Source organism: Capricornis sumatraensis, chromosome 17 (assembly GCF_032405125.1).
Source record: "Capricornis sumatraensis isolate serow.1 chromosome 17, serow.2, whole genome shotgun sequence".
Taxonomy (NCBI): Eukaryota; Metazoa; Chordata; class Mammalia; order Artiodactyla; family Bovidae; genus Capricornis; species Capricornis sumatraensis.
The window spans coordinates 48871087-48886565 of NC_091085.1; the positions used below are offsets into that span (position 1 = coordinate 48871087).

General features: G+C 36.8%; 1 protein-coding gene across 3 annotated transcripts in view; it reads right to left on the reverse strand.

Moving 5' to 3' along the window:
* The window catches only part of GRIA2 (glutamate ionotropic receptor AMPA type subunit 2), a 194177-nt gene that overhangs the window by 65298 nt on the left and 113400 nt on the right, over positions 1-15479 (reverse strand). For all 3 annotated transcript variants that reach the window (XM_068990034.1, XM_068990033.1, XM_068990032.1), the window contains exons 4-6: positions 14135-14331; positions 9564-9617; positions 4811-4972 (exon numbers count right to left, since the gene is read on the reverse strand). In XM_068990034.1, the coding sequence (XP_068846135.1) occupies positions 4811-4972; positions 9564-9617; positions 14135-14331 (413 nt within the window). The remainder of the gene's footprint in view (positions 1-4810; positions 4973-9563; positions 9618-14134; positions 14332-15479) is intronic.

The following is a 15479-nucleotide window of genomic DNA, read 5'->3' on the forward strand; positions in this document are numbered from 1 at the left end:
ATCGCAGCACTGTTTATAATAGCCAGGACATGGAAACAACCTAGATGTCCATCAGCAGATGGGATAAGAAAGCTGTGTTACATATACACAATGGAGTATTACTCAGCCATTAAAAAGAATACATTTGAATCAGTTCTAATGAGATGGGTGAAACTGGAGCTGATTATACAGAGTGAAGTAAGCCAGAAAGAAAAACACCAATACAGTATACTAACACATATATATGGAATTTAGAAAGATGGCAATGATGACCCTGTATGCGAGACAGAAAAAGAGACACAGATGTGTAGAGCGGACTTTTGGACTCTGGGAGAGGGAGAGGGTGGGATGATTTGGGAGAATGGCATTGAAACATGTGTACTATTATGTAAGAAATGAATCGCCAGTCTATGTTTGATGCAGAATTCAGGATGCTTGGGGCTGGTGCACGGGGATGATCCAGAGAGGTGATATGGGGTGGGAGGTGGGAGGGGGGTTCAGGATTGGGAACTCATGTACACCCGTGGTGGATTCATGTCAATGTATGGCAAAACCAATACAGTACTGTAAAGTAAAATAAAATAAAAAATAAAAAGAATGGGTAGAAAGGCCACCATAAGTGAAGCAGAGGGAGCAAGGGAAGAGCCCAGAAGAGGAAAGCAGGGTATGTGCAGCCACATGAGCCAAAGGGATGCATGTAGCTTTTACTCCAGTGGCAGAGACGGCCACCGAGTGGCCTGGAGAAGAACAGAGGTGAATCAGGAGGGAAGGGGCAGGCACAACATTTGAAAGAACAGCATAGCCCCAGGACATGACATGATTAGAACTAACTGGATCCAAGATGGTAGATGAGTCAACTTCCACTAGACCTTGAGCCTCAGTATACATACTCACTGTAACACATCAGGAAGCTAAGTGACATAACCTCAGGGGACATGACAGTTCCAAGGCCAAAAAGTGGGTGGAGGCCCCATTCCTGGAAATCCCCACCCCTTCTCCCAAAATATCTAGAATACTTCTCCCACTCATTAGCCAATGAAATTAACTGCCCCTATAAACACTGACAACCCCAGACCTTGGGACCATCCTCACCTTTTGAGATGGCCCACACTCTGTCTGTGGAGTGTGTTTCTCACTAAATAAATCCACTTCTTACCTATCACACTGTCTCTCACTCTCTCACTGAACTCTTTCTGAGCTGAGACATCAAGAACCTGAACTTCATTAAGTCCTGAAACCAGGTGAGACTTCAGTTAAAAGACCAAGGGTTCAAGTCCCAGTCTGAGTTACACAGTGTCAGCAGCATAATACAATTTAAGTTTTAAAAAGACCACAAGCCTGGAAGATAGAAGGACAAATGTAGAGCAAGGGAATCCAGTCTGGGAAATCACTGCAATATCCCCAGCAGCAAGGCCATGGTGGCTGGGTGTAAGGGGGTGCAGAAGAAGTAGGATGTGCTGACAGATTGGTTGTAGGCTACAGGGTGAGAGAGAAGTCAAGTCCTTGGTTGAAAGGATAATTGTGAAGACAGGGTTTCTATCAACTGAGAATGTAAGACTGTTACAAGAATAATTTTTCAGGGCCTGAAGAGGCAGCAGGGGTAGAAATCAGAAGTTTTAGAGTGTGTTGATTTCCACACATTAGTAAGATATTTTCCTCCTAAGTTATAAGATCATTGCTGGTTTCTAGCCTGAAGACATCTGATATCATGAAGACTAGAAGTTTGTCTTCTCTGAGACCTGTAACAGTGCCCACTTGCAAAGTAAAAACGCAGTAAATGTATATTGAATTGATGAATGATCATTGAACATTAGCAAATTAGTGAAAGAGAATCAGATTTAAAATCTCAGTGCCACAACTCTAGAGTTACTTTTTTCGTACAGGATATAAACATGAAAAAATTTAACATTCATAATTAATATTTGGTGTTTATTAAAATATGTGAAATATTGACAATTTAAGATTTTACTTGTATTGACTGAATAAGATTGATTTTACTTAGGAAACTATAGTAGCTGCATTAACATTCAAGGAACACTAAAACTTTAAAATAATCATTAATTTAATAGTCCCACAACTCAATATAAATTATGTAATTTCCAGTGCCTAACCATGGAGAGAATTTGATGCAGTGAACTGTATTTTTATAAGTTTTCGTGCCTATAGCATAAGTTTTTATTGTAATATAATAAAACATGATTTAAATGATCAGGTGAAGCATCTGGTACAGTCAATGATCCAAAAGAAAATGTGCAAAGAAAGAACCACATTAGCAATTACTTTCACTCCCTTTCCTTGAACAGATCATATATGCCACCTGTTCATATTAGGAAATGGTATATTGTTCCCTATCTAGATTTTGCTCCTTTCTTCTGTCCATGAGAAAAATCATGGGAGAAACAATCAAGAAAGTCCTGTCTTACTCAGCTGAAGAGCCTGATCTCTTGGCACTGCACCCCTCCCAAATTCCCTGGATTGCTCATGCTATTTCATCAATCTGGTTCTTCTTCCCAAGCACCCTCCTCTGCTTTTTTCCTGCTCAACCATGCTCTGCTCAGGCATTCCATCTCTGGAAAGCCTTCTTTACTATCCTACCTACCATAGTCTCCTAATCAAGTGTAGGAGCTGCCATATTTTACATGCATTGCTCTGTATTATATAATATTTGTTTATTGGCATGTTTGTATCCACCATTGACTATGGATTAGCAATGGCAAGGGTCATTTTTTCAAAATTACCTTCAGTTCCCAGCTCTGTAGTACATGAGCAATACATGCCCATATTATGATGAATTCCCAGCCAAAGGCACATCCTCCACATGGATTTTCTATACTTTTTACCAAGATTCAAAGGCCATATGAGATATATCTCCTATTGGCACCTATGTTTCCAAAGCTATGCTAAATATTGATAAGTCTTTGTAAATGTTGTTTTATTTTTGAGCCTAGATTCAAACAGTGACTCAGAGCTTACTTGTTTTGGGGGATGAAGTAGAAAAGAACAGCTTTATTGCTTTGTGAGGCAAAGGGGGACACAGCAAGCTCATGCCTCGAAAAACTGTGTGTCCCAATCTGGGAGAAATTGATGAGGAGTTTTATAGCAATGGTTCAAAGGTGGGGTTTCTGATAAGGATGAGGGTATGTGAAGCACCTTCATTCCTTTAATCTGGATTCATAGCTTTCCCTGAGTTCCAAAGGGTAGGTTCAAACAGTTGCTAATCATGAAAGGAGGGGATATATAGAAAAGGAGAAGCCAAGAGACAACAGGGCAGCCTTGGGGCAGGGTCCTGGTTCCCCCTCCAGGGATACACATTACTTTATCTTTAAGCTTTTCTGTGGAACAAAAAACCCCAACAAATGGAAGAGCCTATGTTTTTATATTTATAGCCTGTGCTCTCTGGAGTGCCCCACAAGGAAGGGCCATCACAATCTCTCTGAAACTTGGTAGAAGGGGCCATCAGGGAGTCAGCATTTCAGTCTTGCTGAAATGCCACAGCAAGAAAGGTCACCAACAAAGTGAAATCTGGCGCTACATGTTGGCAATCTTGGCTACATTTTTGGCAGAATATTTGTTCTGCCCAATACTGTTGGCAGAACACATTGCCAGCAATCTCTTATCCCCCAAATCTGCTTAAACTTTGATGTATGGCACACGAACTTTAATAGTGATATGACTTCCATGAGAAAAAATCATCTGCTTTGATCCTCTCACAGCCGGCAGCTGTGGGAGGCTACAGGATGACTAACAGAGTGTTCAGAGGAACACGTCAGCTCCATCTGAGGGTGAGTGCCACATGCAAGCTCCGTCAGAGAACTATACTGGCACCATGTCTGGGTGCGGGGAAGCCTGCAATCCCACCAGATGGGATCCACAGTCAGGTCCCTGCTGACAGCAGGTGAAGACAGACACTGATGGCTGTCCCCTTGTGGACTCTCAGCAATTCCATTGCACGAAGACGCCCACAAGACCATAACCCTGTTATAAATGCATATGTGCTGAATCTCAGTCAAGGTCACCAAACAAGAAGCCACCTACTTTTGAGGAAAAATTAGTTCTGGGCTATTCTTTAACATCCCATGGGACACTTTAATTCTGTGTCAAATTCTCACAAATTAAAAGGATCCATTTACACACCCCAAAGTAGAAAACTCCAGAGCTTCTAATTTTTATCTAGCACCAGACTCACAGCCAGATACAAATTTAAAGGTAAACATTTATATCTGTTTTTTCCATTTGTGCAGAAAACAAGAGCATCAGCTAAAATTGTCCAGGATGTATCCACATAACTGTGAGGGCATCTGAAATAACACACAGATAAACAGATCACTACACATTTGACAATGTTCTGCAACTTTTAATTGTCATATAACTCTAGTTTCATAAAGCAGGTGAGCATGATCTCAGCCCACTCACTCTTCCATGCACTCTCCCTTAGGTTTTACTAATCTCTGCTCTCAATAAAGTGACCAACAGAAGAAAAATAAAAACCTTCTTATCAACAGCAGAAATATTCATATATGGAAGTAAATATAGGCCTGTATGTGTACACACAATGAAATACATTGAATAAACAAGTAAAGACTTAAATGTGCCCAAACCCACAGAGCATTCAAAGATTCTTTGATTGCATAAGGCACTATATTTATTTTGTTAAATATTCAAACAAATTTTTTTTCTTTATAAGACGTCCCAGAGAACAGGCTAATCACCAGAAGTTAGTTAGAGACAGAGACAGAGGTGGAGGTGGAGATGGAAGTGGAGGTGGAGGCTGGAATGGAAGCGGGAAAGGAGGTGGAGACGCAGGTGGAGGCAGATCCTGATAGACCTGTACCTTAATTGTGGTTGTGTGTGCTCCAGGGTATTCTTTTTCTTCCAGTGTTGACCATCTTTCTATGAACTTAGATACCAGAGAATCATCATAGTCCACTATCTGAAATCCAGAGACATTTGCTCCTCCAAACTGAATTTTTAATAGGTCTCCATCGGTAAATCCCTGGGCAGAAAACACATTTATGTCATATTTTTTTTTTTTATTAAGAACCACATAGAACTTTGACATTTACCAAATAACTCTATAAACTGTGGTTTTGCAAATTTCAAAGAATACCAAAGAGATATGAAAAGCCTACAGTAAATGTTTCACGCATTTTATCAGCCAATATTCTTCTTCAGCACTTAGCATCATCTTGGTTATCGTGGTCCTTAATCAATGAATGTCTACTGGTCCTACTTACATAAAAGTTCTCCAGATTATTGAAATGGAGTCTTATTTATCCTTATCTAAGGAGAAGAATGGGGTTTTATTTATTATATCTACAACAGAGCACCACCAGATATTTAAACATTAAGCCAGTTCTTCAAGAGCTACAACACTGTGAGATGGTTATTTCTATTTAAATTGTTCATTCTCTCAGATAATATAAAACCTTTTAAAAGAGAAGGAAAGGTTCCAAATGCTTTGTCATTACTTGAGAACAATTAAGCATGAAACTTAGTTTTTATAAAATGTATTTAATTTTTAAAAATTCACTTCTACTGTACTATTAGGATGAATTCAGTCATCACTAAAACTATCACATGGTGTTTCCACTGACTTCAAATACTGTGCTGATTTAAACTGTACTTCAGTTTAGGAGCACATTATCTGAATGATGAAATCACAATTTTTAAAAGTCATGATTATAAATATTTTCACTTTATATACTATTCCACATCACTGTGCAAAAGAAGTGAAAATATTTTGACTCTAAAATGTAAGAGAGTCTTTTCTTTGTTGCTGATATTAAAAATATAGTTTAATATTATTTGTGTGGAGGATAATTATTTACATTTTGTTAGTGAATTATGTTTCTGTTTTTTCTTTTTATCAAAATAATTCAAATAAAAGAAATATATATATAACAAAAATCATAGATTTTCTGTTCTGCCCCACACATGCATTAGTTAAGCTCTTCAAAACAATCAATTTCAGTAATTTTTGTTTTTCATGTATTTGCCTCCATATTTCTGCATGAAACATTTTTGCTCTTTTTTTCCTAACTTAACCATGCTAAGTTTTCTTATGAGTTTATACTTCTGCTAGATGAGTAAGTCTCGTAACCAAACCATCTATCTCTTGTCCCATTTTCATGTTCACTGTTTTCATATTTAAAATTCTGTTATTTAGAGTAAAGCCAAACAATGTACTAGGATTTCATTTTCTTTCTTACATAATATTTCCTTCTAATGTTAATGATATCTGCATTTTTTTCACTACTAGAACTTTCTCTGTACTTATCCTTAATTTTTTCCAGTTGCTCCACAAAAAAATTTCATGTTTATACAAGTAAAGCTTTTTTCAAATAAAATATTCAAACATTGCAAGTAATCTATTTTTCCAGTGTCCTGGAGCCTTCCTCCTTAATGCTGCAACCTGATTGGTTCCTCTTTCAATTTGCTCTGCCATGGTTCCCCTGAAATGCCCCTCCCCACTTTTCTGAGCAGATTCTCTGTATCATTTTTCTTTCTTGTTTTACTCCTTCCTTCTGCTAGAGTCCGCAGAAGTCCTCTGAGATGCATGGAGGTACGTTTTTGGAGACACTGAATGCCTGTAACTACCTTTATTTTGCTCCGACAATTGACCAGTATTTTGTCTGGTCAAAACTTAAAATTTCAATTTTAAGTTGAAATCCTCATAATCTGAAGGCATTGTTCCAGAGACTTTTGTTTTTTATTAAAAATTACAATATCATTATTTCTAATCATTTTTTGCATGTGACCTGTTTCATTCTCCTCCCTGGCCCACACCTGTCAATACCTTTAAGATCTTTGATTTATCTCTGAAATTTCATGATGATATTTTGTTTAAAATACGAAACCTTTTGTCATTCATTATTGTGTGTACCCAATAGGCAGTTGTGTGTCATTCAATACCAGGAATTTTTCTGAACATTTCTTTGATAATTTCCTCCTTTTTTTCCCCACTATTTGTGTTTCTACAAAGTTTATTATTGAGATGTCACTCTTAGGTTAAACATCTCAGTCCCTCAGTCTTCTCCACACATACCATTTTATATTGTATTGTCATTTTGCTACATAATTTGAAAGATTTTCTTAAATTTACCTTCCAAGTTACTCAATTTACATGTGGTTTTAGAAAAAAAAAAAAGTTAATTTCCCAGAACTCTTTCTTGTTCTTTTTTTTAGCATCCTTTTCTTTTCTTTATGGATAACATTTTCTCCTCTTTCTCTGCACATATTCTTAAAATTTGAAGCATTGTTCTGATTCCTGACTGCCCTGTTTCTCTTTACTTGTTTATTTGTACTGTGTCCTTCATGGCAAATATTTTTCTCAAATGCCTAGTAACGCTTGGCAGTCTAAGAGGAAGATGCTGAAATGATTCTTGAAATTTGTATGTGCCCAAGTAGGGCTGGTTGATGAGTGAGCCTCATTGTAGACAGAGTCAAGTGGGTGGATGGCAAGGTTTTTAATCTGTATATGAAGGGCTGAAGAAAGGAAAATTGCATTCCCTATGACCACTTCTTTATCACTTTATCCCTTTTAATGATATATCGGGAACGGAACCACATCCTGTTGGGGAGGTTAATCAAGCTTTCAGCAATTCCTGAAGAAATGAGCCTACAATAATATCTGAGGATTTTTCTATCTATTAAAACCACTTCCTCTTACACTCATTAGCCACTGGAAGGGAAAGCGTGCAAGTCCAATCAAGAGTTTAGAAGATGAAAGCCCTTCAACTTTGGATGGCATTCTTCAATTTTAAATGTCAGGGAAATTTTCAAGTGCTCTAGAAATTCTCAGAAACTGCAGCACTCTACAGATTCTTTGAATCTACTGATTCACCAGAAGTTCCATATGGTGAGGATACAAAGTATTTAGAAAAGGAAAAACACCACTTGAATTCAGATAAAATATTAGATAGACTTTTCCCCAGAAGCATGACAGCAGCAAGAAGTTGCTGTTATTTTTGACTCTTTTTACTTTGGCCATTCAAACACATATTTCCTTTTTCATATCAAGTCTCAAATGGACCTCCTTCTGTCATTATCTCTCCATGTTCCGATATGACTTCTCCATCTGGACATTTTTAAAGATCACAGCTTTCAGTGTGGCTCTATGCCGTTCATCAAATAGCACAATTCACATGGGGACTGACTGTCCAGGCTGTTCCTTGCACAGAACGGTTCTGGAAAGGCTGATTACAGAGCTGCATTTATTTTAACTCTTGCTTCTCTAGTCAGGAGTCATTTAGGGTGTATAAGCCAACTGGTAAGTAAGTTTTAAGGAGTTTTTAGAGTAGCTATTTCATTGCCAAATAGAAATTTTATATTGAACAACCAGCTTTCCCCAATAGCATGTATGTCTAGGGTTTAATATTCTTTATCAATGCTGAAAACAATACTTGTCACTTGTAAAATTGTGGGCTTTTTCAATCTCTCCATGACTACTAGAAGTAATGTCTTGTGATATAACAATCTAATATTTCAGAAGCTATGACACAGATCTTCATTGTATAAATAGGAAACCTCAGAGTCCTATAATGCTGTGGAGAATACATTCTCATTCTCTTCTTTTGTCCCTCTTCTAATCACATTTTTTTCTCAGGTTGGGGAGAGGCAGCCCTCAATTACACAGAGTCACATTTAATAAAGACTGTAAACCTTTGGAACACTAAAAACTGGAGCTCATTTTATTGCTGATTTAAAAATTGTTTTGAAAAGCAGAAACATCTAGTGATAATTCTAAATTGACTTTGACTATACTGAAGAAAGGGAGATGCAATTAACCACTGGGATGTTTCAATATAGGGGCTTCTCAGGTGATTCAGTGGTAAAGAATCCGCCTGCCAACACAGGAGATGCGGGTCCGATCCTCGGGTTGGGAAGATCCCCTGGAGGAGGAAATGGAAACCCACTCCTGTATTCTTGCCTGAGAAATCCCATGGACAGAGGAGCCTGGTGAGTTATAGTCCACAGTGTCGCAAAGAGACACAACTGAGCAATACACATATGTGTTTCAGTATAATCTTAATTTTAGAGGAATCTCAAAGAAAAAGTGATCAACTGTAGTAATTCAGTTTTCATTGTGTTGCTTATACAGCAAGTAGGAAATCAGAAATAAATAATGTATGACATATAAATATTCTAGATATTTCCAGGTTTTCTTTTGCACTAAGACACAGTCTCACAAATGTGCATTTACACACAAAGAGCTTCAAAGAAATGGGTAAAGGGTAATATTTATAAATTGTAGTGACAGAAACAAGAGGAAACTCGGACAATAAAATTTTATCTTTTTGAAAATTTTCCCTCTGTTAACACAAAGCATATGCCTTGTAACACAAAGCTTGTCAAATATTGTTCTATCATTTCTCACATCATTTATAATAATAGGAAAGTGATTAGGAAATATAAAGTGGAAAGCAAATCTAAAACATAACAAATTCAGAAAAACATCACCACTTCTAACTGACCAATGTAATCAAAATATGTTTTTAAAAATACCATTGATAAATCCTGGCTATTGATTGTTTTTCATTTATAGGCATCTCTATTAAAATAATAACTATAATTAATTCACCTACCAGATTTGCAATGATGTAATGGTACCCTTTAACATGTTTTCCAATGGTAATAACCTGACAAAGAAAAAAAAAAACAAATGTAAGTAATGCAAATGTAAAATTACTTATGACTTGATTCAGAAAATTAAAAAAATTTTTTTACTGTGTTTCTTGATCATCTTCAAAGAGTCATATGTGATAAAACATGATTGTCATATTCAGAGACTATTTCTCTCTGAAAAAAGTAAACATACATTTCAATGCTTTATAAATTTTACCGTTCAAGAAGCCAACAACTAAAAAAATACACATGTATTTTATAATAGTACATGAATTTTAAAAGAATATTAAGAAGTATATGACAGAATTCTAACAGAGGACTGTAAAATAACATTCCAATCTTAAGAATCTTGAAATAATTTTAGCCTAGTTACAATGAACATTGTTATTTCCAGTTTGAAGCAGCAAAATATAAGGGAAGCTAATTTTTCTCCGCAAATCCAAGCCGAAAATCAATGGCGAGATAAACACCAAATGGAACAAGCAATTGTTGGTAATGCTCACAACAATCTTGGACATTACTGAATCAACTGGACCCCTCACTGATCTAAATCGCTGATAAAGAAAAGTGGGTGAAATAGCCATGCTGTAGAGTGGTACTTAGATACTCAACTGTAATTTCTATTTTTAAGGAAATAGTTACACCTATGCAAAGCATCACATGCTAATAAAAACTGGAAAACATTAGCTCAGTCTCTTATTAAACTATTCTGGGGGCTTCTCTTTGCTTTTAGCAAAATGATCAAAATCCTTCATATGTAGCAAAATCCAGGTCCACCTTCTCCCTCTCTAACTAGAGTTAGAGTCCTCTTTCAGTTTCTTTGCGCACAAAAGGTTTCTTTCCATCACCTCAGGGCTTTCATAGATCCCATTGACTCTGCTTGGAAAGTTCCCCCACCACCATCTTTGTCTCTTGAGGCACAGTGAACCCCAGCCTAAATCGCTACCTCCTAGAAGATTCCCTTCCTGAATCCACTTCCTCATCCCAGACAAAGTGAGGTGCTCAAAGAGCAAGTGAAAGTCGCTGAGTCTTCTCTGAGTCTTTGCGACTCCATGGACTATACAGTCCATGGAATTCTCCAGGCTAGAATACTGGATTGAGTAGCCTTTCCCTTCTCCAGGGGGCCTTCCCAGCCCAGGGATCGAACTCCATCAAAAAACAAGCGGAGGGCCAAACCCTAGAAGGATTCCAACGTATTCACCACTACCTCATAGGCAGACTTTGCTTCTAAGTGGTCGCTATTTGGAAGGGAGTTTGGGTTTATATAATTTTGTAACTTCTTTTTATGTTACACAACTAAATTAATTGCCTTTTCCCAGAAAAAACCACTTTGTATTGAAGGTAGGATTTTGAAGAAAAGATATCCTCCTAAATGAAATGCATTTTAATTAACTAACATAAGCTGAATTTAGATGATCATGTCTCATATTTCCTACTGGCATCTATTGACTGTCCTTACTGGTCATCCTACTGTATCAATCATGCATGTCTTCCTTCCGGGAATTAAGAAAAATCGCAGTATAAATGATGCTACCAGAAGTAGAAGTCCTTGACTTGTGCGTTCATTGACAGAATGAAGAAATATGAAAATGATCTAGCCCTACTTCTGCCTAAGAATTAGTATCAGCCATACAATCATATTTATGTTTTATGGAGCCATTAGTATTATACTAACAACAGTAAGTTTGTTAATTTCTAAATGCTTTTGATGTCTGAGTCCTTTTCTCACCTAATCACAACTAGAAACAGGTGTTTCTAAGATTTTATTAAGTGATAAAGTACTCAAGACTAACATTGTTTAATTCTATTTCTAACTAATTTAAGCTATTAAGAATATAAAGTTTTATCTCATCTCCATTCTCTTGACAGAGGGAATAAGCGAATAGTGTTTCCTTTTCTTTAAATGTACCACAGACCTACAATTTGCCTAGTAAACTCTATTCAACAAAGGCCTTCAATGATCTCTCAATTGAAATTACTTTTATGTTCAACTTTTTTTTCTCATAATATCCTGTTCTGTTCCTTAATAGTACATAGCATTATTATAGTTGCATATTTATTGAACAGTAAAACATCATGACTGTTCACCTTGACGGGGCAGGCCAGTTCTGTTTAACATTATGTTTTTGGATCTGCTGCAGTGCCTGTCTGGCAAACATTAGATGCTGAGAGAAATTTATTGAACAAACACATGAAGGCTTGAACACAAGCCAGCCAGCCAAGTGGTACCCATGTGTGAACCTTTCATAAATCTTCCAACTCCTATTAAGACAGATACTTCCTCCTCCATGCTGTTAGACCACATTGCATTATAACCTGCAATACTGCAGCACTGATTATGTATGAACACTTTCATTCCCCTCTAAACAGTGAATTCATGGGGTGTGGTCTAGGCTTTCTTCCCTTTCTCTGTATCCTTCATTCCAGACACATATAATGTCCTCAATAAATGCACACATGCACACTGTACATTCAAATAAAATATATGCCCAAGATACTGTGTACATTTTGAATGGACGTGCATATGGACATTTCTTTAATCATAACCAGGTATTATTTGTTTCAAAACATTCCATTCCATGAAGGAACATCATTTGCAGCAACACTGATGGATCTAGAGATTATCATACTAAATGAAATAAGCCAAAGACAAATACCATATGATGTTATTTACATGTGGGATCTAAAATATGATACAAAGGAACTTACCTATGAAACAGAAACGGTCTCACAGACATAGAGAACAGGTTTTTGGTTACCGAGAGGGAGAGATGGGGGAGTGAAGGACTGGGATTTGGGGATTAGCAAATTCAAACTATTATATATAGAATGGATAAATAACAAAGTCCTAGTGTATAGCACAGAGAACTCTATTCAATATTCTTTGACAAACCATCATGGAAAAGAATATAAGAAAGAAAGTATATATATAGATAGATATAGATAGATATAACTGAATCACTTTGCTGTAAAGGAGAAACGAACTAACATTGGAAATCAACTATACTTCAATAAAATAAATTTTAAGAAGTTCCATTCTCTATATTCCCAGTTGTTCTCATAGTTTCTCTCTTCTGGTTTTGAAGGAAATATTTTCTTATAGGCTTTCACCAACCTGTATTATGATGAGTCATGAACACACACATTTTTTTAAAAAAAAGACTAATGACTATTATTAAAATTCAGTTTTAATGAGAATCTCTTCTGAAATTCAAATGAGTTGTTGAGGTCACATTTGAACAAGAGGCCTTCAGGTTAAAAACAATCCCAGTCTCACATCCTGAGATAAGATTAAGACTTTTCTACTGATATGTTCACTTCTCTGGCACACAACATTTTGTTCTTCCTCATAACAAGCTAGTTTTGTTCACTTATTCAATGTTTCATGAGAAATCTATTTTGTATATCTTAGGCCTTGTATTATTCTATATCAATTAAGGCTTCATCAACATTTGCATTTGCAAGATGTTTTGTGTTATACAGATTAATGAATCTAATTTTCTCTTCAAAGCCTAGAGAGAGAATATATGCATGGTAAACTGCATATTTTATTTCCAATCCTATATTATTCCAAGGAATAATTTTATATATATTCATTTATATATGTAAATAACATATAAATGAATATATATGTATATAGCATTATTGTAAGGAAAATATAAATATACATTTTCAGTTGGAAAAGAAGCAGATCCCAGTGGAGGAGACTTCAGTCAGTAAATTCTGATGCTTTTCACCACCACCCCTGGTCATACCCCTGTCTGTATAACATGACTTTATTTCTATCCCTTGAATATCACTACATGGTTGTTGCATTCTGAAAGATCTTAAATTTTGAAAGAAAAATCATGTGAAGAGCACAGATAAAGCATCTATATCTCTGGTATCATGTTATTCTTTAAAATACTGCAAATTAATATATCTAGTTTACTTCTCAAACAGAAAGGACGAAGTATATCTCCACTATGTATTTTATTTTCATAAGTGACACAAAACCTACCTACTAGGAGGAAAAAATTTCTTCTTGGAAAAATAAACAGCTGCCCTTTCTGAAGACATAAACCCACTCAGACAACAATCCAGGTTTAGCACACCACATTGTATTATCCTAAATGTTTGATCTTTCATGTCTTGCCAAAGAATTCATATATTACTTATTTTCCGTTAGGATTCAGACTTATTTTCACTTAATATGTGTCTATGTCTTTATCTCTAAAAAGTTCAAAGGAACTGGATTTTAAATTTCCATTTCAAAATACTGAAGTTGAGGACAACAATTACCATACTCAACATGAGCCAGGAATCATGTACTGAATATATGTAATGATTAGTGTGATGTGTCTGCGCTGTTGGGGACCCCCTGTTATTGCTCACTGAAGCCAGAGATAATCTAACTGATGATCTGTGCTGTATCCTCCCTAAACCGGCAAAAACTGCTGCACCAGCATCTCACAATCTCACACACACTCTGCAAACGCTGACACTGCACGCAGCCTCTAAATTTGGTGCCTTAGGAAACAGAGGAGCAAACCTGGTCTACGATGTCGTTGACTTTGTCCCGCTCACAGTCCAGGATGACACGCCGCTCCTTTTTTAGCTCCAGATCCTGGAAGAGGGAGCGGTAGGTCTCATCTTTCTTGTCGTTGTTAATGTTCCCCACGTTGATGGCAGTCACTTGCCACTTCTTCTCGGCGGCAGAATCCAGCACGGCCTGCAGGGTGGACAAGCCTAGGAAGGCAGAGAGACGTGGGGCCTGATGAGGAGGCTGGAAAAACGCAGAACCGCGCTGGGAACCTGACAGCACATATGTTTTGAAGGCTGATATTTTTGTGCAATTAAGGGGATACTAACACCTCTAAAAAGCTACAGCCAAAATCCTTATCAACATCCACTCATTTCCACTTTACATCAACGGCTCTTTCCTCTAACTGCCATTATTTTGATGAAAAGAGTCATAGCTTGAGGAAAAACCACACCCCTTTCTTTCAGCCCCCTTTTCTCAACTGTCTTCCTCTGAATAGTACCAAAGTGTGATTTTTTTTTTTTTTTAAATACTTTGGGGTTTTGTTTTGTCTTGTTTTGCCAAACTGAGCAGCATGTGAGATCTTAGTTCTCCTAGGAGGGTTTGAAACTGCAAGGTTGGCAGTCTGTAAAAGCACCCAGTCCCAACCACTGGACTGCCTGGGAATTCCCTATCTCTGTTTCTTTTGTTGTTGTTGTTGTTGAGTTACATGTTTTTGCTTTAAGTTTTTTGTTTTTTTTTTTTAATGTGGACCATTTCTAAAGTCTTTATTTAATTAGTTACAGTATTGCTTCTGTTGTTTATATTCTGTTGTTTATATTTATGTTATTTTTGGCTTCAAGGCATGCGTAATCTTAGCTCCCTGAACATGTATTGAACCCACATTCCCAGCGTTGGAAGGTGAAGTCTTGACCACTGGGACTGTGGAAGTCTCCATCTCTGGCTTTAACAAAATAAAAAGACATTCCATTCTTTCTTGTATTGTACAGAATGGAAAAGTAATATTTGTTTATCTATGACAGTCTATTTCGCATTATTATCCTGAAGAGGCTGAGTCTGTTTTCAGTGAGATTAGTCTATGTGGGTCTCTGTGAGCCTAAAAGCCAATCATCTCTGAGGCTCCTATCGTTTTCCAGTCAGCAGTTGTTATTTCTTCTGCAGCCTTCTGTTATATCATTTTTTGTGTGTATTATTGGGACTAATGCTGCAGAAATTACATGTTCACCTCTTAATCAGATGGGCAGCCAGCTTTCTCACATATATTAGTTACATTTACTTAACTTCCCAAATGTGAGACCAGTCTGCTAGTAGTAACCACTTATAGCATCGTACAACTTAGAAGATGGTATTTTCA